Genomic DNA, 22425 nt, shown 5'->3' on the forward strand with positions numbered 1-22425 from the left:
CGTCCGCCTGCCACGGCAGTTCTAGTGTCGCCCCAGTTACCGCAAAAGCCGTCTGCTTCCCCCGGTTGACATACAAGTTATCTTCCAAGGTCGTAAATTCGACTGTCAATTGTTTATTTTCCACCGAGGTGAGGGGGAGAAATACGCTTTTAGTCACTGATTCGCGTACGCGCTCTACAGGCGATAGGATCAACAGTGTCAGTGATCGTGCTAGCCTTAGGAGTAGTTTCCCGCGAGTGATAGGATTAACTTTTTCTTGTTACATATACTTTCTCTACCGTTATTACTTGTGCGAAGTGCTTCGATTACTTATTCTCCTTTTTTTCTGATATTGTTCATTTGGTGTAACCCCCATTCGACCACAGTGGCCACCGGCGGCACGCCGGACCACTCCAACAACGTCGACATGTTCGAAGAACGAGAACGAACAGCGGCAGAAGGATTGGTAAATTTAGCGACCCCTGAGTTAAATCCTCCACTTCCAGACGATGATATATCAATGATTGCTATAGACAAACAGAAAGGTAAAAGGACTCTGGACGAGGTGAGTACTGAAAACAATGTTCAGGACAAAGTGTTCCGCCCCTCACAACCTGAAAGACGACAACCAACTACATGGTATTCGTCAGAGATACCAGGACCCTATGTCGTCCTTTTGGACGGAATTAACCAAAATATTGGCAAACTGTCTGGAGGCAGCATTGGCAATAAGTTTCGAAAGGCTGAAATTCCCATCAGCTTAGTAGAACAATGTGGACGGAATCGGGTGCGGGTTACGTTAAAAAAAGCTGACCATGCAAACAATCTCATCCGAAATACTACCTTCTTAGACTCACTAGGTGTCAGAGCTAAAATCCCACAAAGTCTAATTGAAAGGGAGGGATTGGTCTATGGAATTGACTTTGACGTCTCCGAACAGGATATTTTAGATGGTATTGATTCTCCATTTCGTGTCATAAGTGCTAAACGATTGAAAAAAAAAATCTGGAACGGAGATGGCTCCTCCACCTTAGTCGACACTAAATTGATTTGTTTGACCTTTCATGGAAAATTTTTACCGGAAAAAGTGCTTATTAATAGTGAACTATTCACGGTCAAACCGCGTGTGCGGGCTGTCCTTCAGTGCAAAGCTTGCTTCCGTTATAGTCATTCGCACGTACAGTGCAGATCAAAACCCCTGTGTTCAACTTGTGGACAGGAAAGTCATGGGGACGGTTGTACCAACGCTCCTTTGTGTATAAATTGTAAGGGCCCACATGGGGCACTTGACCGAACCTGTGCCACTTGGCAAAGAGAACAACACATACAAACTAGAATGGCGGAGGAGAATATTTCTTATCATGAGGCTAAAAATAAAATTGCTGGAACCTATACCCCTCCCTTCACGAGGGACGATATCCTCAATCCTCAGTTCAATAAACGGGATTTCCCCACGCTGACACATCGTAATTCTATACTGGCAAACCACCTTGGTGTTTCCCATAGTGTTTGGGATAATCCCTTTCGTCCATTAAGTTCCTGTGATCAACCAGAAACATTGCCATCCGCCCCAGGAAATCGTGCCAATCGCAGACCTGTGGAAAAGGTCTGTACTCCAAACAACAAACCCCATAGGCCCGCTCCCAAAACAACCTCGGCACGCCGGGAACGTTTATCTCACCGACGACAGAAAACTAACATTTCTCAACCACGGGGTGATCCCTCTTGTATTTCCTCATACAGTAGCCCCACTTCGGAGGAGGAACTCACAGAGGAAGCGAAATCCCAACCCATAGGACATAACGCCTACCCGAGAAATAACACTCCTTCCCATTCTAAGAATTTCCATCGTCAATCATCTGTGCACCCGAACAAGAGGAATAATCACCCGCAATCGCACACTTCTGACCGCCCTACCGAACACAGTGAGGTGTACCAGGCTCTTTTAGAAATGATTCCCAGCATGTGGGAAACGGTTAGACACATACGGGACAATGCTCATCGAATTCGCCTCATCCAACATATTCAAAATTTGACTGACAAACTTCTGACGTTACTCGAAGACAACGCTTAAGGTAATATCGGAAATGGGTACCATATTACAATGGAATGTAAATAGCTTCTCCGCACGGAAACTTGAATTATTAGATCTAATTGCAGAACACCACCCGCTTATTCTTTGCTTGCAGGAGGTTAAGGGAACGCAGCACGAGAAGTATAGACTTGCTCACTATCACAGGTACGGGAATCCTACGCATCAGCGTGGTACGGTTATCTATGTGCATGAAACCCTTTCCCATACCGAAATACCAATTCCACATACCCTTTCCCTCGTCCAGACCTTCCAATTAGAGCTCGTGGCTCTCAGAGTCAACATTAATGACCACTTTATAGTTCTAATTTCCTTATACATTCCCTCCTCCAACAACTCACAGCGCATCAGTTTTCACGAGTTACAAGAGATCATAACCCTTGCTCCGGGCCCTTATCTCATCCTCGGAGATTTTAATGGCCATCACCCCTCTTGGGGACATCCGTACGCAGACCGTTTGGGAAAAAATCTAGATGCATGGATCACACACAATCAGTTTATACTTTTAAACGATGGCAGCCCAACTCATTACCCCTCAAATAGCAACCGCCCCTCTTGCATTGACCTCACAATTATTTCCTCCCGATTGTACAATAGGTTTCATTGGGTAAAGGAACAAGATCTCCGTGGCAGTGATCATTCCCCCATTTTAATAATAGCTCGTAGACCGTTTTCCACATCCTTGATGCGTGAAAATAGGGAGTCGGTCCCGGTGAAACGTTGGAACAAAGCTTCCATTAAATGGGACGCTTTTACAACACAATTTAAAAGCATGTATGATCAAACAACTACCCACACTGATGGAAAAATAACATATCAACGTTTCCTCAGTATGATTACCATTGCAATAGACAATAGTGCACATCGAAGCCAATATCGTAGACCAATTAAATTCCCATCCCTTAGTTGGTGGACCCGGGACTGCGATTCAATAAAAAGAAAAAAAAAAAATCAATTAAAACGATACGAACGAAACCCATCGCCGGGGAAGAAAATCGAACTTAGACGATTGCAAGCCAAGGCGAAGAAAATATATTTAAACGCGAAAAGAGAAGCGTGGCAATCATTTTGTAATTCCCTAGATTGCACAGATAGCCTCAGCTCCATATGGAATAAATTTCATTCAATTAGGAATCCGGCCCAACCACAACGGAAAAACCTCGATAGAAAGTGGGAAACAGAATTTATGAACATCCTAACGCCACCCTCTGCTTGCGAACGAGCGGCTAATTCCTTTGCACAGAATTTCGATTTCACTGCCGATTTCCCGGCAGTTACTACTACCGAAATACAACAAATATTAGAAATCGTGCCGAACACTTCCCCGGGATATGACGGTCTCACCTATGATATGTTAAAACATCTGCCACAACAAGGTATACAACTACTTGCTCATATATTCAATACCGTCTATCGCACTGGACGAATCCCTAGCGAGTGGCGTCACCACATAGTTCTTCCCATATTAAAACCTCACAAACCTCCCGCGGAGGCAAAGTCATACCGACCCATTGTATTAATACCAGTAGTTGCCAAACTTTTCGAAAGAACATTGCAACAACGCATTAATTGGGCGTTGGAAAAGAATAAATTCTTTTCGACAACACAAATGGGTTTCCGCATGCAACATGGAAGCCAAGATGCCATAGCTACCCTAACAGTTGAAATCCAAAATAGCCAGCTTACTCATGATTATTGCTTTGGCTTCTTCACCGACATAGAACATGCTTATGATGCAGTTTACATCCCGATCTTATATAAAATGATGGTACAACTAAACATACACCCCATAGTAGGGACCATCATCTGGAATTTATATCGCGAACGGAATTTACAATTCTGGTTTGAAGATAGGTTGGAGGGCCCCCGTATAGCTCGCACGGGAATCCCTCAGGGTTCGCCCCTTAGCCCCCTACTCTTTAATATTTATACTCACCAATTACATCATCTAAATATGCACGGATTTAAATTGTTACAATATGCCGACGATTTGTGCTGCTATAAATGCACCCCTGATGCCACACAAGGCTTACTAGCTCTAAAGAAAATAGTTTCAATTCTTACAGATCAATTAGATACCTTAGGACTCACCATTTCCATTCCGAAATCCAAAATCATAATTTTTAACTCGAGAAAAATGAGCAGTTACCCTAACAATATCACAGCAATACAGCACATTCCAGTAGTCGACAATGTCAAATACCTGGGTGTATATTTTGATAGGAAACTGAATTGGACAAGGCATCTACAGTATCTCAAGGCAAAGGGTCTAAAAATTGTTAATTTACTCCGCTGTATTTCCACGACCAAGTGGGGAGGACACCCCCGCACAATGCTATTATTTTATAAAAATTGTTTTCGAGCAGTATTTGATTATGCAGCACCAGTTTATGGTGGAGCCAAACCAAAACTCCTTACGTCTATCGACGTATTACAAAGACGAGCCTTACGTACCTGTCTAGGACTCATGCCGTCTAGTCCCAATGTTAGTGTCTATTTAGAAAGCAATGAATCTTCATTGTCACACAGACGTATCAAACTCACTGTACAATATTTGTTTAAATCGTGGGCGCGACACGCTCATCCGTTTAATAAAATCTTTGCGATTCAACGACAATGGTTTGGCCTACCGACCCCCCCTCCCCCCACTAAACGTTTTTTTTTCTTACAATGTTATAATATTGACCCTGACGCTTACCAACAAACTTTTACCCATCCGGACCCGCTTGTTTATAAACTGAATATTCCCACAGAACCCCGAGTAGAGATACAATATGCAGATCATGGCCGACATGAAAATTATAGAGAACTGTGGCCCACATCAACCTTTATTTATACTGATGGATCGAAGTCTGCAGATGGTGTGGGATGTGCTTTTTACGTACCATCTCATAACATCACCCGACAATTTTCCCTCCCATCCGATATGTCGATATTCTCGGCGGAATGTTATGCTATCTATAAAGCATTACAATTCGCCCTGCAGTCCCGAATAGATCATTCTTTAATTCTTACGGACGCATTGAGCGTACTTCAAACGTTAGCACGAACAGGTCGGGCAGCATATAAATTAACGGTATTTCCTTATCTTATTCTCCAAATCATGTTAGAACTTCAACAGCAGGGTCTGTCAGCGACCTTCACATATATTCGTGCCCACAGTGACCTCAATAAATATCAAGATCGCGTTGATGCAATGGCCAAACAAGCAAGAACAAAAGAAACTGTTACCCCGATGCGCTTGCCGTACACTGACCTCCTTCCACGGGTAAAAATCAAAATAGAACAACAATGGAACGATTGGTGTAACCAGCAACTCCTCAATACCACTACATATAGATGGCATGCAAAAGTCGGCAATAAACGTCCTTGGTTTCATCACATTAACCTACCCCGTGCAGTTCTAGTGTTTACCATGCGAATGCGTACAGGTCACGTCGTTATACATCCCAGTTCATATACCGTGCCTGCTACTTCCTGTCCGTGTGGAGAAGCTATCCAATCAATCACCCATTTGTTCTTACAATGCCCAATTCGACAACAACATCGTCATACATTATACAAACAGTTACACCGTGTGGGTATTCCATTTCCGATGTCCCTTTCGACTTTACTCTACGAGCCACGGTCTGATGTCATGTGGATACTGTACAGCTTTGCACGAGAGAACAACATTGTAACATAAACAAACAGACACCTGGAATGTAAACACACTTTCTCATAACAAGAAATCGCCCTTAGGCGGTGGGTGCCACACAAAGAAGAAGGCGGGAGGCCTGGTATTATAGTGACAGTGAAGTGACGTGTTAAAAAAAAAAAAAAAAAAAAAAAAAATATTGTGCTGTTTATATTAGTGAGCGAAATCACAACCCCCAATGTTTTCAGACCGTTGCCCAAGACTGCTACCATTCAAGCGGTGAGGGGCATGAAGAAGAAGAAGAAGAAGAAGCTTTTAGTCACTTCCCCGGAAAGTGCTAAAAATGATCGTAAAATTCAAGTGCTGTGAGATAAGGGGCTGCAGATATCAGAAAATTTCACTCATCATATGCTAAAATGTACAATTGCTGGCATTCACTTAAATTTTAAGTGGGTCTATCGGTCAAAGAGGGTCATCAAGTGCAGTGAGAAGCAAAGTATGGCGGATGGAGGAAGGGACGAAAGACGTTCCATTAGCGATTTTGCGAAGTCCTCCAAAAAATATGGGAGCACTTGCAATCATTTAAAACGACAAGAACACTGTATTAAACATGTTGTTGAAAAAAGCGATACGTTACAAGGAATAGCTTTAAAATATGGCGTTACGGTAAGTAAACCAGTTGAGCTTAAGTAAATGTTAATAGATTACATACAAATGAATAGGCTATAATTGGAATACACGGGAAAATATGTGATGTCGGTCCTGGAATTAAAGGTTGATTATACTAGATAGAGAATTATATTGTAGAATTTACGGACATTTGTTTCAATTTTCATTTGCACCAAATTGATAGTACAAGGGAAATGGTAAAATTTTCGTATCCCCAAAACGTATTTCTTCAATTTTACAGGAGAAAGTACTTACCGAAATGGGTTTATTTATACTTTAGGAAGGTCTTGGAAGTTTGTTTTCACCTCGTTGAAATTTTTTTGCCGGTAAATCATGTAATTTTTTACATTAATGTCACTCCGATGCACGAAAGCTGTTCCCTTGATGTCCGTCTACTATGTGAACCAAATATTTGCGAGCGTTTCATGACGTAACAACCGGTCAGTGTTTCCAAATATGCGGTTTTGTAACTGTGTAACAATTCTAGAACGTAAATAAACGTGAGTTACTGTTCATCATTTCTGATTACGAACTTGCGACAACATGACGTGCACAGAATCAGTGGCGTGCTCAATGTGAGGTTGATGGGGGTTATAACCCCCCTTTCGCCCAGTATCTCTAAGGCTATTTATGAATGGTTTGTGAGGCTATTTATGAATGGTTTGTGGGGCTATTCCGTCAATGGTTCATGTGGCTATCTGTGAATGGTTCGTGGGGCTATCCGAGAATGGTTCATGGAGCTATTTATGAATGGTTCGTGGGGCTATCCGTGAATGGTTCGTAGGGCTATGTATGAATGGTTCGTGGGGCTATCCGTGAATGGTTTGTGGGGCTATTTATGAATGGTTCGTGGGGCTACCAGTGCATGGTTCGTGGGGTTTTCGAACCCGAAAAAAATTTCTAATTTTGAAAAACAAATTTAACTATGTTTGCCTAACGTAACAGAACCTAACCTAACCTTGCCATGCATGGTTCGTGGGGCTATTTATGAATGGTTCGTGGGGCTATTTATGAATGGTTCGTGGGGCTATCCGTGAATGGTTCGTGGGGCTATCCGTGCATGTTTCGTGGGGTTTTCGAACCCGAAAAAAATTTTCTAATTTTGAAAAACAAATTTAACTATGTATGCCTAACCTAACAGAACCTAACCTAACCTTGCCGTGCATGGTTCGTGGGGTTTTCGAACCTGGAAAAAAATACAAAATCAGTAACACGAAAGTAGGTATTTTTCTATGAAGAAGATTGCAACACTGCATAACCACTGATCATGGACTACGCTAGTCAAGATTTCTCCGCCATATTGCGTGTAACGCAAGCGAAAGCGAACAAAATAAAAATACTCAATATTTCAAAAATTGAGATTCAGAATTGCATAATAAATGGTGCCAGTGCCGAATCTACAAGCCGCAAAAACCCGCAGTGTGTGTGTGTGGGGGGGGGGAGACAAGTAAGTAAGCCTTTAGGGGGTCCTCATCCATTGGCATAGTGCAGGGTTTGTATATGTGAATGTAAAAAATAAACGTAGGTACTTAGGGATACAGAAACTAATACATTCCTATACAGGTAATGGTAAAGTTCCCTGGGTAACGGTTCCGATTGTTTTATGATTTCTCCTAGCACAAAGGCTAATTATCGTAGAATTTTGGAAATCATTGTCACACGAAATTTGAACCTTCCTTAAAGTAATGAGCACTGTTTGGACTTATGTTGAAAAAAAAACCTTGAAAATTACCTTACGCACATCTCATGGACAAGATATTCTCCGTCGACAAGCGACAGTAAATATCGTAGAAGTGTGGGAATGAATGTAGAAGTAAATCGGAACCTTAGTAGAATGCATTTTGGGACTTTATTTTAATGCTAAGGGAACCAAACCTAACCTGCCTAACCACGAAAGCATATATTGAACAAAACCTGGTAAATATGCGATATCGCCCGAACACCTCTCACTCATTTATTTCGTTAATTTTAGCATTGATACTTACCTATTCTGCATTGCGGAAGATTCTTGAAGGTGACGTTATGCCTTTTTCCATAAAATAGTGTCAGCTTTTCATATTACGAGTCATTATTTGTATTCCTTGTTCCGGTTGGGTAACAGATAATATGGCATGCACTCGTCATGGATCATCATGCTTCGTGCTTGTGTTTTGTCTATTTGGAGTGGGTATGCAGTGTGTCAACCTTCTTCCCCGAAAAATACCTACTTTTGTGTTCATTATGTCATCACAAACCATTGACGGATAGCCCCAAAAAACCATTCACGATAGCCCCGCGGACCTTTTCCGGCAAGGTTAGGTTAGGCTGGGTTGGGTTAGGTAAGCATAGTTAAGAAAAAAGAAAAAAAATTCTCGTTAGAAAAAGATACCTTTGGAAACACTGGCGAGACCGTGTGACTTTCGACGCTCGCACCATCTGCAGGTACATAATGGAAACAACGGCATAATGTCAGAAAATGCAAGTTTCTCACATAAAAAGTGATTATTTCTTGTTCTGCAGCATTCTATGGTGAAGTTTTCAGTTTCCACGAAAGAAAATACCTCGAAGAACTTCGACAATGCTACAGAAACTGATTTCAGTAAGTAGTTTCTCCTGTAAATTAGAAGAAATCCGTTCGGGCGATATCGCATATTTACCCAAAACCTTAAGTAATCGCTAAGACTCTGCAGTATGTGTTAACAAACGTACATCGAAATCGAACCATGTAAAAGTTGCATTCGTAGCATGATGAAATCGCAATAAAACAAAAGGAACTTGGACCGTTCCCCGTGCATATAACACTGTGTCATGAAGGCACATATAGGGAATGTGGGCCCCACATATTTTCGATGGCAGCCATCTTGGAGGTGCTGTAATCAGCACCATGCTGCAGCTGCCTTTACCCCTCCCCCCCCCATGGTACCATTTTATGCAGTGGTGATGGTTTCTTCAACATATATTTAAAAGTTATGACTGCATGATTGTAACGTATCATTTTCCAGGCGTGAGAAAAGTGTCATATATATGTATCACATCACCTCTTCCCATTTAAAATTTTTGAGTTGAATTCAATATGGCGGAAGTCCATTTGGAACACATCAATGTGGTTCCCCCTAAGCCTAACATGTTTCTATCATGACCAATTGTACCCAGCCTAACTTTGTTACTTTTTATAGGGCGATGTTAAGGGATTTTTGAATCACCCTCCAGGTTCTTATATGTGACTTTGTCAACATGAGATCAAAAATTACACACACACACACACATTGTATATGTATGTGTGTGTGTGTGTAAAGGTAGGTAGAGAGGGCCTTTGGTAATATTTTTGGGGGCTAGGATTTGTAGATCCGCCACTGAATGGTGCTAAGTATAACCACTTACAACAAGAAGTATCAACACCAGGGTATGTAAAATCAGTTCATGATGTACTTCAAACCTTTGTGTGTGCGTGTGTTTACTACACAGATTCATATATTTCTTTTCCCCAACAGATGGAACAGATTCGTCGGGTAAATAGACTATGGACAAATGACAGTCTTTTTCTTCGAGAACATCTACTCATACCAGTACCATTAGGTTCTGCTCAAGGTGAAGTGGTTGTCATGAGTGGTGATAACAGTCCTTTGTCCCCAGATGAGTATAGATCCATCTCTAGTGAAGGTTCTGTTGAGAACTTAAATTCGTCTATCATGAAAGAGAGTGAAGAACACAGTGTACATAACAATGACATTTCAGAAAAAAGTGTGAATGATTTCTTAGTGAAAATAGATAGTTCTATAGCAAAGACGAAAAGTATGGTAAAGAAAATTGAAGGAAATAGCACGTGAGTATGTTAACTTTTCTTAGAAAAACTTTTTTGTTACCCTTCTGTCATTTGTTGGTAGCTTAGTTATGCATTGTTATAAATATTTGTCTTAGTTCCTTTTCAGATTTCTTTTCAACTTTTGAATAAGGTGGAATGTTTAATCTTGTATGTATTTTTTCAGTTTCACGATGCATAACTGCCAACTTAATAGGTGTATTGAGAAACAATATTACATACTATGACTGGATTATCTCCATTATTTATTGTTACTGTGGCATGTCAATGATCTTTGGACAAAGGAGCTGTTTTGGATACAATACATGAGTGATCCTTGTACTTTTCACTCTCCACACATGCACAATTCTTTATGTATCATATTATTCTTATTGTCACATTACTTACTATTACTCTGGAGTGATATTTCACATCCATAATCAAATAATATTACATATAACAGCTCTGTGTTTAGTGGCTAATGTGACCACTGTACAGTTGGCCAGGTCCACTATATCGTCAGTGCCAGAAATCAGCAGGAGCTTATGGCACAGTTGCACATGTTCTACATGGTAAAATATCCAGACCATACCCAAATGTTTATTTTATTTTATTAATTTCACTGACAACCATTACTATCCACATCAGAACTTGCAGTAGTCCACTTCGTGGGTCTGGTCTTCACTGTTAACGCCAATAGCCGCTAGGTACACTGCTGCTGTTGGATTTTCTGCTGTGTTAATCTGTTGCTGCCTAAATGGTAATCAAGAATGGATACTCAGAATGCCAACTGTCCACATGGCATAGTAAGGCAGATGCACAAACCCAATTCCAAAATAGCCGGTAGACTTAGCAAGCACAAATGACACTTTCTCGGTCCACTGGATAACCTGGCACGTGTAATGCAGAGTATCAGTGCAAGGTGCATTATGTTGGCAGATCAATCCGATCCATAAATGAAAAAATTCAGCAGGACTTTTTCAGTGCCAAAAAAAAACCCAACCCACCAGTGTTAGAAAAACACATCAGCTACAGCAACCACCATAGCAAGAAGTGCCCATCAAGCACGTAGCACACACCCTAATTGATATGAAAATCAAGAAAAAACACACCATTATGTACTTCCCCCGTGAACTAAATATTTGACTATCCAACAACAGCAGTGCACCTAGGGGCCATCGGCATACAGCACGGACCAGATGTTCACGAAGTGGATGCTACGAGTTCCGATATGGGTGGTGACAGTGGTCACTGAAATTAATAAAATAAAATAAACAGGTACACAGATACGTAAGTATGCTTCATGTGTGTAGTGATATCTTACAATGTCTAAAGTCCCGCAACATAAAAACAAAAGTTAACTTGTCAAAGTGCATTTTACATAAACATTTAAAAAGATTTGTAGCTCACAGTAATAAACTGCCAGCTAGTATAATGCACTACAAAGCCAAGGCTAGTACAAAATTGTCTGTTGTCACTGATGTAAACACAGGAGATGGTGGGGAGTTAACCCCCCTCTCTTCCTTTGTCCCAGTTTCCCTCCAAACAATGATGTCAAATGCAAGTAAATATGACAAATTGCCTTCAGAGATTTTGCTGCCATTATTGGGTGCATCTGGTGATGTTTATTGTTGATATAGATGCAACAAACACAAGATATAAAACCATGTGTTCAAGGCAGGAGCCACCATACTTCTTTACCAATCACTTCTTGTGTATTCACCAAAAAATTGATGCTGACTCAGTGCATGTACAAAACTGGTGCAGGTGCGGTCACGAATAACAGCTCCTATAAAATGTTGGTGTGTGTGTGCAAGCGACCTTTGAGCCATTAATAAAGGAAAATATCCCTACAAGGTACATAATTTTGTTTCAGATTTTAGTACATATTGCCATGGTGTTGGGTACCTCTAAAATTCTGAAAATCAAAAACTATAATTTCATCTTATTAATTTTTAATTCTTCTGTGGGATAATGTACTTGCTGATACTAAAATTATTAACAAGTTGTTCTCTGTTTATTAACTTCGGTTTTCATCTTAATCATGTAGGTTTATCATACTGTATATCCAAAGCAAACATGGTCACAAGATGGATCCTTGAAACTTAATTTTCTGAGGAAAATTATTTTCTTAAGGAACTTATATAGGTGATCACCATCTTATTGTGTCAGATAAGGAACATTTCACTTCTTTCATGTAGACCATTGATTCAAGCACCTCTTACCTAATATAAAGTGCATGATATTCTCATGATATTTTAGAGGACTATGCTAACTTTGCAGTTGCTCTTTTTTTATTTTTGGCATGAGATTAAATCCAATGAGAATAAATAAATACTAAATTATATATAAGGATCCTACTTCAGAAATATTTTTTCAGTGGTTTTTGTTTATTCAGTGTGAAGTGTAGTGTGAAGTATTGTTTGCAGTTTGTTGCAAAAAAATATTAGAAAAGTATCATATATTGTAGAATTCCATATCAGTATCATGAACTTCAGAATGTGTTTTAGTTTAATACGTTTTCTTTTGCCAGTTGTTTTTATTTAGCATTGAGTCATATTTCATGCTTTTTAGCATGCATGTGCATATAAAGCGTGGATATTAATTTGAATATTGTGTTTTCCTTATTGATATTAAATAAACATCCTCTCTGTATTTGAAATGATGGATGATACACTGTCTGGACTTGACATTGCAGATGAAATTTCCATATTCTGTAAGTTATCAAAGGCAGAAATGAATTGTTCAAGTTTTAGTTAGCATTCAGAAATTATGTCCTGCATTTGTAGGAAAAGAAATTGGCTTGCATGCTCTTCTGTGTATGACAGTTAATAACCACACAGATGGTTGTAAAACTTCAAATCCTTTCTGTAGGTGAATTGATTAGAAGCAAAGATCCAGCTTGAAGGCTTCGTAGTCAGTTTTAGCATTTATCAGCGGGACATCAGGTGAGCAGCTACCTTACTTGCTTGCTTTCATGAATTTTGGGCAGCTCTGTTCTCGAGAAAATATGAACTATACAAAGATTTAAACAATGTTGTAAAAATAATTGATTCAGTGTTTGTGCTGAATGTCTAAAATTATACTGGTGCTACTTCCAGTTGAAGTCAGAACAATCCTGCCAACCTTTTTCAATAAAAGTAGAAATTCTCCTTTCATATTTACTACTTAGGTTGCATGTATCCTTGTATTCGTCAACACTGTAGGAAAACATTATTAGCTTTATCCTGCAACTCTTGTTTAGACGTTGTTTTTCAAATGGGGAGTTTTCCACGTTACTCAAATCTTCTAATGTCAATACAGAAAGCTAAGGTCCTTGCCTCATTGTTAGTGCATTACATTTGGAGTGAGTGTCCTGAGTGCAATTGCTAATGGGAAACCAAAATTTTTAGTGCTGTCCAAGCATTTTGCAGATTTTACTAATCTGTTTTAATATGGAGGAAGTAGTGGGCTTGGGGTATCATCTCAAAAGCCAGTTATAAGTTATGAATTGATATGCTGGCATTCATCTGTCAATTGCAAATCAAGTAATAAGACTTGGCTTTCAGTGGCTTTACTATAGGAGAACATTAATTTATTTCTTAAACAAAATATCAACTCTTTAGAGCATTCTTTAATTATAAAAGCAATATCCTGTGTAAGAAGATACGTAAAATATCTTAATATCTATGACTCTAATATTTGAAATATGAACACATCTCTTCTTCTTACAACCACAATTCTGTGGGCGGTTCATTAAAAAGTAATTTTCAATACCTCATCAATATAACACACACAACCTAACATTTCAATATTAATAATTTCTACAATAGTTTATTTACTATTCACCTAACATATTCTTTAGAAACTAGTGAAGTGAGGTAACAAATATGAGGAAGAAATAAAAAAAAATTGTGTTAATTGCTCTTTATGGTGAGATAGGCTAATCAGAAGTGGACATGCAGTTTAAAACTCTGTTCATGGTGCCTCCATTGGGGATCTAACCCAGGATGCTTTTATTACAAAGCAACATTATGCCATCTGGGAGAGAACACACACCAATTTTTACTCTGTGCATCTAATTAAAATGTTTTTTGTTTTTTTGTATGTTGTATGATGCATGTCGCTTCTGCATGTTATTCCTTTAATGCAATTTTTAAAGTTACTTTTTGCATGCAGAGGACATTAGTAATATTTTATATTATTTTTGTTTTTTCAAATTAAATGGACTCCTTTTGAGCCTCATTAGAACTGTGAGTATAATTATCATGTATTAGATGTGTTTGTATATGTATATTTATATTCTGCAAATCTCTGATATATTGACTACATCTGTACATGTAATATTTTGTCTTATCTCTGCAAATGCATATCCTTACATCATATGCATACTATATATTATTTTGGTTTGTTCCACTTCTCCTTTTCTTTATGCTTCATAATGTTCCTGTTTATGGTGGTGGATTGAGGCTTTGGAAACTGGAAAACCTGGTGCCTTTGACTTTGTCATCATTTGTGATTTTCAGACTCAACGTAAGAACAAGATTTATTATGCTAGCTCTTCAATTTGTGTCCATGCACACTCTTGATGATGCACTCTACAAGCCTGTGCTGCAGTAAATATTTTTTATTTGTTGTTTGACATTATAATTAACAGCACAGAAAACACTAAATACATTAAAAGAGTTTTTAAAATTATGTATTTCTGAAATTTTGGGTACAGTTGAAGGGTCAGGGGAAAAGCCAGGTAAGTCGATACTCACCAAACTCCAGAAATATTACATTTTCATTGCAAAACATTACTGGATGTGGAAATTAAAGGGGAAAATAGAACATATGCTTTGATGAATGGTATGTCAAATGTAGGAAATGAAAGAAAGCATGTTGTAAAGTTCAGAACAGCAACATTGCAGGAAATTACGCCACTACCTTGCTTGCACCACAAATTGACTTATTTATTTATTGAGAAAATTTCAGAAACAACATAAGTGGCCATTTTACACTGAAAATGTCAACAATGGAAACAAAGAAAATTAAAATAACAATTAAGATAAAAATATTAACAAAAATAAGTCAAGATTGCACTATTACCTCTACATTCTCTATTTACAACTTTTTTTTTTTATGGATGACCGAAAGGCATACTCTGTATTGAATATGTCAACACTTGATGGGAGGTCATTATATTGCGTGGGAAGTCTGTAGAAGAGAGATCTTTTTTTAATTTCAAGTCTAGGTTTTTCTGTGTAAAATAGGTTTCTGTTACGTGTTGTGTGCATAGACACACAAAAGTGGAATTCTTGAAGGAGTGTGTTGCAGCAGATTTTGCCATTGATAATTTTGTATAGATAGTTGAAGTCATTCTGCAAACGGCACTGGTGGGGAGGCTGTAAATGTAGATAGAACAGGAGATGCAGGTTGAAAAATTGCAGAACCCTGTAACGGACTATAGCTAGAAAAAAGTGAAAGACTGAATCAATTCTAGAGAGCTGAGTGCGACACGCCATGGACCAGACGGGGGAAGAGTATTCTATTATTGGAGAAATAAATGTCTTGAAGTATAAGGTGAGGGCTGAGATGTCACTAATTTCAGTGATACTATACAGATGCATAGCCTTTTTTGTGGTGCCTGTAATGTGTTCCTGAAATGTGAGCTTTTGGTCAAAGATAATGCCAAGATCTTTGTGAAAGGATACTGCTTGGATGTTATTGCCAGAGACTGAATAAGATGACTTTAACAGGTTCTTTTTTAGACAGGCAGTGAGAGTAGTACACTTTTCAGGGTGTAATGTAAGGTCCCATGTCAGACACCAGAAAGTAAATGTTATTTCATTCTGAAGAAGATGAGTATCGTCGGAAGTGGAGATTTGTCTGAAAATTTTAGTCATCTGCAAGAAGAAGGTAATTACTGAAGGGATCTGTGAGATGATCGGCAAGGTCGTGGACAAATAATATGAACAAGAGAGGTCATAGAACACTCCCTGTGGAACTAAAGAGAGGACAGGACGAAAGTTAGCTACAGTACCTGGAAGAATGACACGTTGTTGGCGATCGCGAAGGTAATCTGTGAGCAGGATTAGAAATTTGTCGTGAATGTTGAATCTATTGCATAATTTGTGAATCAGAAGACTGTGACTGACAGTATCAAAAGCTTTGGCCAGATCAAAGTATATTACATCTAATTGTGAATTATTTGAAATACATTTCATAGCATGTGAGAGAAAAACAGAGATTCGTAAGGCAAGAGCTACCAGAAAGAAAACCCATGTTGATTTGGGCTTAAGTACGGAGAAACAAATTTATATAGTCTGGTTTTGATTATTTTTTCACAGATGATGGACAGAGGGGGTAGTAAGGAGATGGGTCTGTAAGAAGAAACAAGATTTTTCTTACCACTATTGTGAATAGGTGTGATATTAGCTTGGTTCCAAGCATGGGGAAAGCCACTTTTTGAGAAACATCTGTTCAAGAGAATGCAGAAGGGATAACACAAGGAATGCACTGTTTTCCTGAGGAACACAGCGTTGATATCATCCGGTCCTAGAGCACGGCAAGCTGGGAGAAAACCTGTTTTTTTCCTTTGACCCTTCAATTGAAGATTTTTTTAGTGCAATTCTATGATTGAAAGAATTAAAATTGTGTGTATAGCCTGTGCTCTGCAATTAAATATACTTGTTGAATATTTTAATATAGTTAGAGCAGGGGTAGACAAAACTCAAGATACTTTTATTTTTTATGTAAATACGGGATAAGAATGCCATTTGTCCAACTACGACAAAGCTACACATTTGAAATGTCACCTTAAAATATTTATAATTTTTTGAACAATTCCAGAGGTAACAGACTGCCGTTTTAGAAGTAGTTTCATGGATATTTTAGTACTTTGTATATGATTCGTGAAACTTATAACAACAAAATATAACCCAGGAAATTTACAAGTAGTAGTCTTTCCTGTTGCATAGCAAAATTTCTTCAAATAATTCTGCCAATACTATAGCTGAGAGCTGCTGTGGTCTACTCAGTAGGGTGTCTTGATAGCCATGGGAGACCCGGGTTCAATTCAAGGTGATCTAACAGAATTTTTACAGACTTGTCCCTGCATAAAAGCGGCTCTGGGCTCCTAGCCTCAAATCAGTGGGTACCTGGAAGCAACTCTGGGATATAAAGGCAGCTGGAGTGTGGTGCTGCTCCAAAGAAGCAGAGATCGAGGATGTGTGGGGCCCTACCCCCACATCCCCTAAATGTGCCTTCATGACACGATGCTGTATTTTCTCAGGAAAATTGACCTTTACCTGTACAATTACTATAGCTCTATTCAGTGAACTAGACAACTTCGTCATCCTGCAGATGTTACACGTTTAGTGTCCGGAGGCTGGAAGTTGACGTCACGTCTTGCAGAGTAAGAGCATCCACAGAGTCAGACAGCTTAGTCATCTTGCAAGGTGGTGCCATCCATGGAGGATTGTGAAGTTTGCGATAAAGTTATTGTGGGGATGACTACAGTTACACTTGGATTAGTCTCACAACATTATCTGTGTTCAAGACAAATAAATTATGCTTTGAAAATGTTGGTTTGGAGTGTAAGAAGGGAGAAGTTCTATGACTTCTACGTACAATTTGAACAATTCAATGCAATGAAGAATGCAATTAAACTTTCTTCTGAGACCTGCAAATAGCAAAAACATTAAGTCCTAAATGCTATTAAATTCGATATACAATTTTATCAGTGATACATTATTAGAAGATGAACAGGTGCATTTTCTTCCTGTTGTAATGACCTATGATTTAATTTTAAGCCTCAAGTCCGTTCCTTGACTCTCCCATGAACAATATTTTTTTACAACAAGGTTGGTATCACTTTTCTGTTAGTTTCGGAGCTTTTTCAGAACATCTTCCATTTGTGTGGGAAGAACACGTGGTTGAAGTGAGAGTTAGTTCTCTTTTCTTTGGTGTGTTGCGAATTTACCAAAACAAACCTGGATATTTCAAATTGTAAATTGTATATGGGAAGCTGTAAGTAATAGCAAGTATTTTATTATATCAATAACATGATCAAGAATTTTGAAATAAGATGCATGGCCGTTGAGTTGAGGGATATTATTATTATTGTTATTTGAAATGTCCTTTCTCTCCTAGGAAAACTGGAGCAATGGGCTGCATAATTTACTTTAACCCCCTCCTCATTTTCGGAGTACTGCACTGCTACCAACTGGCTACCAACAATGCAAAAATTTATATTGGCTTGTTTATTATTCTGATTTAATGATGCACGTGATACAGAAAACATACAAACATGAAAAACATAGTGAACTTGTATTAAAAAAAATGTAATAGAAATTTCCATAAGTGAACTTAAATTATATAATTTTTTTTAAGAACGATTTGAAAATTCAGGCCCCAAGTGAAAATTTTGAAGGGCATGGCAACCTGACACCCTGTATTTGTCTACTCCTGAGGTAGAGTATTTAGAATATTTATATGGGACATGTTGTATCAATGTATGATAAGTATTAGAATGTGCATTTTTTTTCCAAATTACATCATTTTAGTCTGTAAATGTGAAAAGATACAAACCTATGGGTATATGAAATAATATGCAACACTCTCTTACATAGAAACTATGCATTTTTTATCATTATGGTGACTTGAATTTCCTTAAAACATGTGGGTGTTTTATGAGACATAAGCTTTGTTTTGACCTGTAGAAAACCCAAACAAGCTAGGTTTTTGGTCTGGAAGTTAGACCCATGTAAAAAAGAATGTGCTTTGTTCATTTTCCTTGAGCATTTATTACATAACGGCACATCATCATCCTAACCCAACAAAACCAGATTAATTTTAAAATTTAAGAAAAAAAAACATGGTTGTTATTGGAGGTTTCTACTAACCTTTCTCCTGTAACTTCCAAAAATATACAGCTTTTGAAGATCTTATCTTGAATATATCACAACAATATTGGCACTTTCATAATTTTATTTGTACTTTCATTTACTAGTGTATGTTGATTGCACTTCCAATGGTGTACAACACAATTCATAACTACACAACAATAGCACAAGTTTCCTGTCTGGCATAAACATTGCAGTACACAAATTGCACCCAAACATCGTCAATTGATTCATTGGTTAAAAAAGAAGTTGTGACTACATAATGTTTACATAGAATAGATATTGTAATCAAATCCAATTTTGTTTTTGCCTCAATTTCTCATTATTTTTGCATGTGACACCCTGCAAAGTGCATAGCATTTCAAAAGTCTTTCTTTATTTTTCTTGCAGGTTTAGAGAAGATGAAGACTGCATGTTTACAAGGAGAAAACCGTATGCCTCACGATTACGACAAGCCCATAGTGTAGCAACAGATGATATCCTAAATCCACCTCATGCTGTAGTAATGACCCAGGGAAGAAGGGTAAAGTCTTCCTTACAGAGACTAGAAAGGGAACAAGACGAAATGTTTGAGTTGTAGCATCTACTGCATTTGTGACTTTTTATTTTGTGACCATGTGATATGCCTTACTACCTATGCGGCCCACACTCAGGTCTGTCATAAATTGGAGTGTTGACTTGTGAATTAGAGTTCGGTTTCCTGAGCAGCTATTAAGTCCAGGTCTTTCCCCTCCAAAAAGAAATTATCAAGTGTGAGAGATTACTATAGTCATATGTTCAGATGTGAAGTGTGATGCTAATTATTGTGTACAAGAAAGAACAAAAGATGTTCTCTGGCATATCCCCCTAACCTAATTGAAATTCAATTCAAAACTGTTACCCAATTATTATATATTACATTGGACTCATATATGTATATATACATGTATATATCTCACCATCATTATTACAGATGGGTGTATTGTTTGTTGTTTTCTTGAATCTAAAATAACTTTTGTTTTAGACTGAAGTACCTGTGAGAATACGATTGAATAAAGCCATGTGTTTTTCCTTGTTGGAATTTTTTAGGATGTGGTAATTATTCTGTGAATAAAGACAAGTATATTTTCTTTTGATTTCATCCCTTGTGAAGAAAAGCCTGTGCTGTGACTGACTACAGATTCTTCACTTGATATAAACAGTGGAGAATCTGTCCAGTGCTGTTGAACGTTACATGTTATTGCATGTAAGAATGATGTGGATGGTGGGAGTGTATTTTGTAGTAATTGTATGTGTGTGTATATGGTTTTTGTACCAGCATTTTGAGTTAAGTATAACCAGTGAACTATTATTTATGCAAGTAAAAATGTCTGTCAAGTAAAGTTCGCCCTGTAAGTGCTTCCCAAATTTTTTAGAGGAGTTTGCACGCAGATGCTAATTGCATGATAGTAACCAAGAGGTACTAAAAATAATTATCTATCTTGCATTGAATACTTCAACTGAGCGCACCCACAATATGAATATGTAGAATTCACCACATTAAATTATTCATTTTGCAAATTTCCTTGAAAAGTGGTAAGAAAACTAAACAACATATGATATATTATTTCAAATTCATATTTTCCAATTTCCCATGCATTTTGTATGTTGTTGATTGTATACCTTCAAGTATAGCATATAGTGTAGGAGAAAAGCATTTACAATTCCAAATTTTACAGCAAATGTATCTATCATTGGTTTGGAAAAAAATCTCGCAGGAGTATTTATCTGGCCCTTGTTATTAGTAGAAACAAGTGGTATGGTAGTGCACTTAACATTATTTGAAGTAGCGTACTTGTAAAAAGAAAATGAAAAACTATGATTGTGATAGACCAATAGTGGATAATCATGGTTTGGCATTTTAGAAGATAAAAAATGCTGATTGATAGGAAGTGTAAAATTGGGAAGGGAGGGGGGTTAAACCAAATTGTAATTATCGTGTGATGATAATAGGGGTGTATCCAAGTGTGCCTCCTTCAAAGTGGAATTTGAGAAATGCATAATCTATCTACATACACACCTATATTGCAACATTAATATACTGTGAGCAAACCATATTGTGCTACAAATTTGAAAACTTATTTTCAGACTGTTCGGATACATGAAGTTGATTCTTGTAATATATGTGATCTTTCCAGAAAATAAAGCAGAGAAGTTAATCAGTTTGACCTAGTTTTGAATTGCCATGGAATTATGAGCAAGCACACAATGTAATTTGAAAGCTTGTGTTTTGAAACACACACAATTCTGTTCAATATAAGATACCCTATGGACCCGTACAACTTCAAATATTTTGTGGGCATCATTTAAGCTCGTTGGTGTGTGAAATCGATAGGTATGTAGTAGTTTGCTATGCAAGCAATCTTTCATGGCTCTGGACAATTCAATATGATACAATTATCCATGTGCCACTTGCGAGTGCATATAGTAATGTGTGTGTCTGGGACCAATTGTGTAAAGAAGTAAGAGTTTGTACAATTATCAGACTCGTGTCCTGCTGCTATGTGAGAAACAGCAAACTTTTGCAATGAATAGACTTGTCCAAGAGGTTTATAGTCCCTTCCATTTTGGAAGACACTTGGTTACCAGTCGACAAAAAAGAAAATTCTTTTGAAATTCACATACAAATTGATCTCTGGAAATGACATGAAGGAAGTATAAGGAAACAAACTCAAGTAATTTAACTAGTTAGTTCCATATACTGTACAGTCAACAGCAAAGGTAATAGTAGGCAAAGTGTCCCATCAATCCTTTTCATTCATTGTGTTTTCTGCCATGAATAAAGTAACATGTAGCAATGTACAAGTAACAACTGTATGCCTACTTTTACATCCTTTCTCCTGTGTGATACAAAAAAATAATTAAAATGGTGATTAACAGTTCGTCTACCATTATCTTAACTGCCGATTGTACTAAATGTTCTTCCAACCACTTTCCTGGCTGGTGTTTACTATTGCAAGGCAGCTGAAAATGAAGTACACAATGTAGCCATGGTGAACAAATGCAATGAATGGTCTTCAAACATTTACACAGTAGTGGTTTGATGGTGATTTTGGCAATGGGTGTGGATAGAACTTATTAAGGTCGTGTTTATGTGCCTCTGAACTAGTCTCCTGCAAGCCCATTGAAGTCTATTATGGTTCCACACATTGAAATTCTTATATCTTGCACACACTGACACATGATGTGAATGGTCTTGAGCTAGTCATGAGTAGACTTATCTACTAATCATTTTATATTTTATATCCATAATATAGTTCTTGATCTTATCACTTTTCACCAACTGTGAAGTGTAAAACTGCCTGTTATATTTGTGCTCCCAAAGATTGCTTAAAAAAAGCTAGAGGATTGTTTTACAGTTTGCTAGTAATTGTGTTTATCACAA

At 38.0% G+C, this 22425-nt stretch overlaps 1 protein-coding gene across 1 annotated transcript; it reads left to right on the forward strand.

Annotated features, from left to right (window-relative positions):
• Positions 1-5434: 5434 nt before the first annotated feature.
• Positions 5435-20131, forward strand: LOC146003284 (lysM and putative peptidoglycan-binding domain-containing protein 2-like). Its single transcript, XM_083141521.1, has 3 exons — positions 5435-6374; positions 9848-10179; positions 19413-20131. Exons 1-3 carry the CDS (start codon positions 6117-6119, stop codon positions 19600-19602), a joined length of 780 nt encoding a protein of 259 aa, XP_082997647.1. The 5' UTR covers positions 5435-6116; the 3' UTR covers positions 19603-20131.
• Positions 20132-22425: the final 2294 nt, after the last annotated feature.

Source organism: Lepisma saccharinum, chromosome 1 (assembly GCF_977018435.1).
Source record: "Lepisma saccharinum chromosome 1, izLepSacc3.1, whole genome shotgun sequence".
NCBI classification, from domain to species: Eukaryota; Metazoa; Arthropoda; class Insecta; order Zygentoma; family Lepismatidae; genus Lepisma; species Lepisma saccharinum.

Coding starts and splice junctions, on each gene's coding strand:
- LOC146003284 (XM_083141521.1), top strand. CDS start 6,117: ATGCTAAAATGTACAATTGCTGGCATTCACTTAAATTTTAAGTGGGTC. Junction 6,375..9,847: donor CTTTAAAATATGGCGTTACG/GTAAGTAAACCA, acceptor TTTCCCCAACAG/ATGGAACAGATTCGTCGGGT. Junction 10,180..19,412: donor AAAATTGAAGGAAATAGCAC/GTGAGTATGTTA, acceptor TTTTTCTTGCAG/GTTTAGAGAAGATGAAGACT.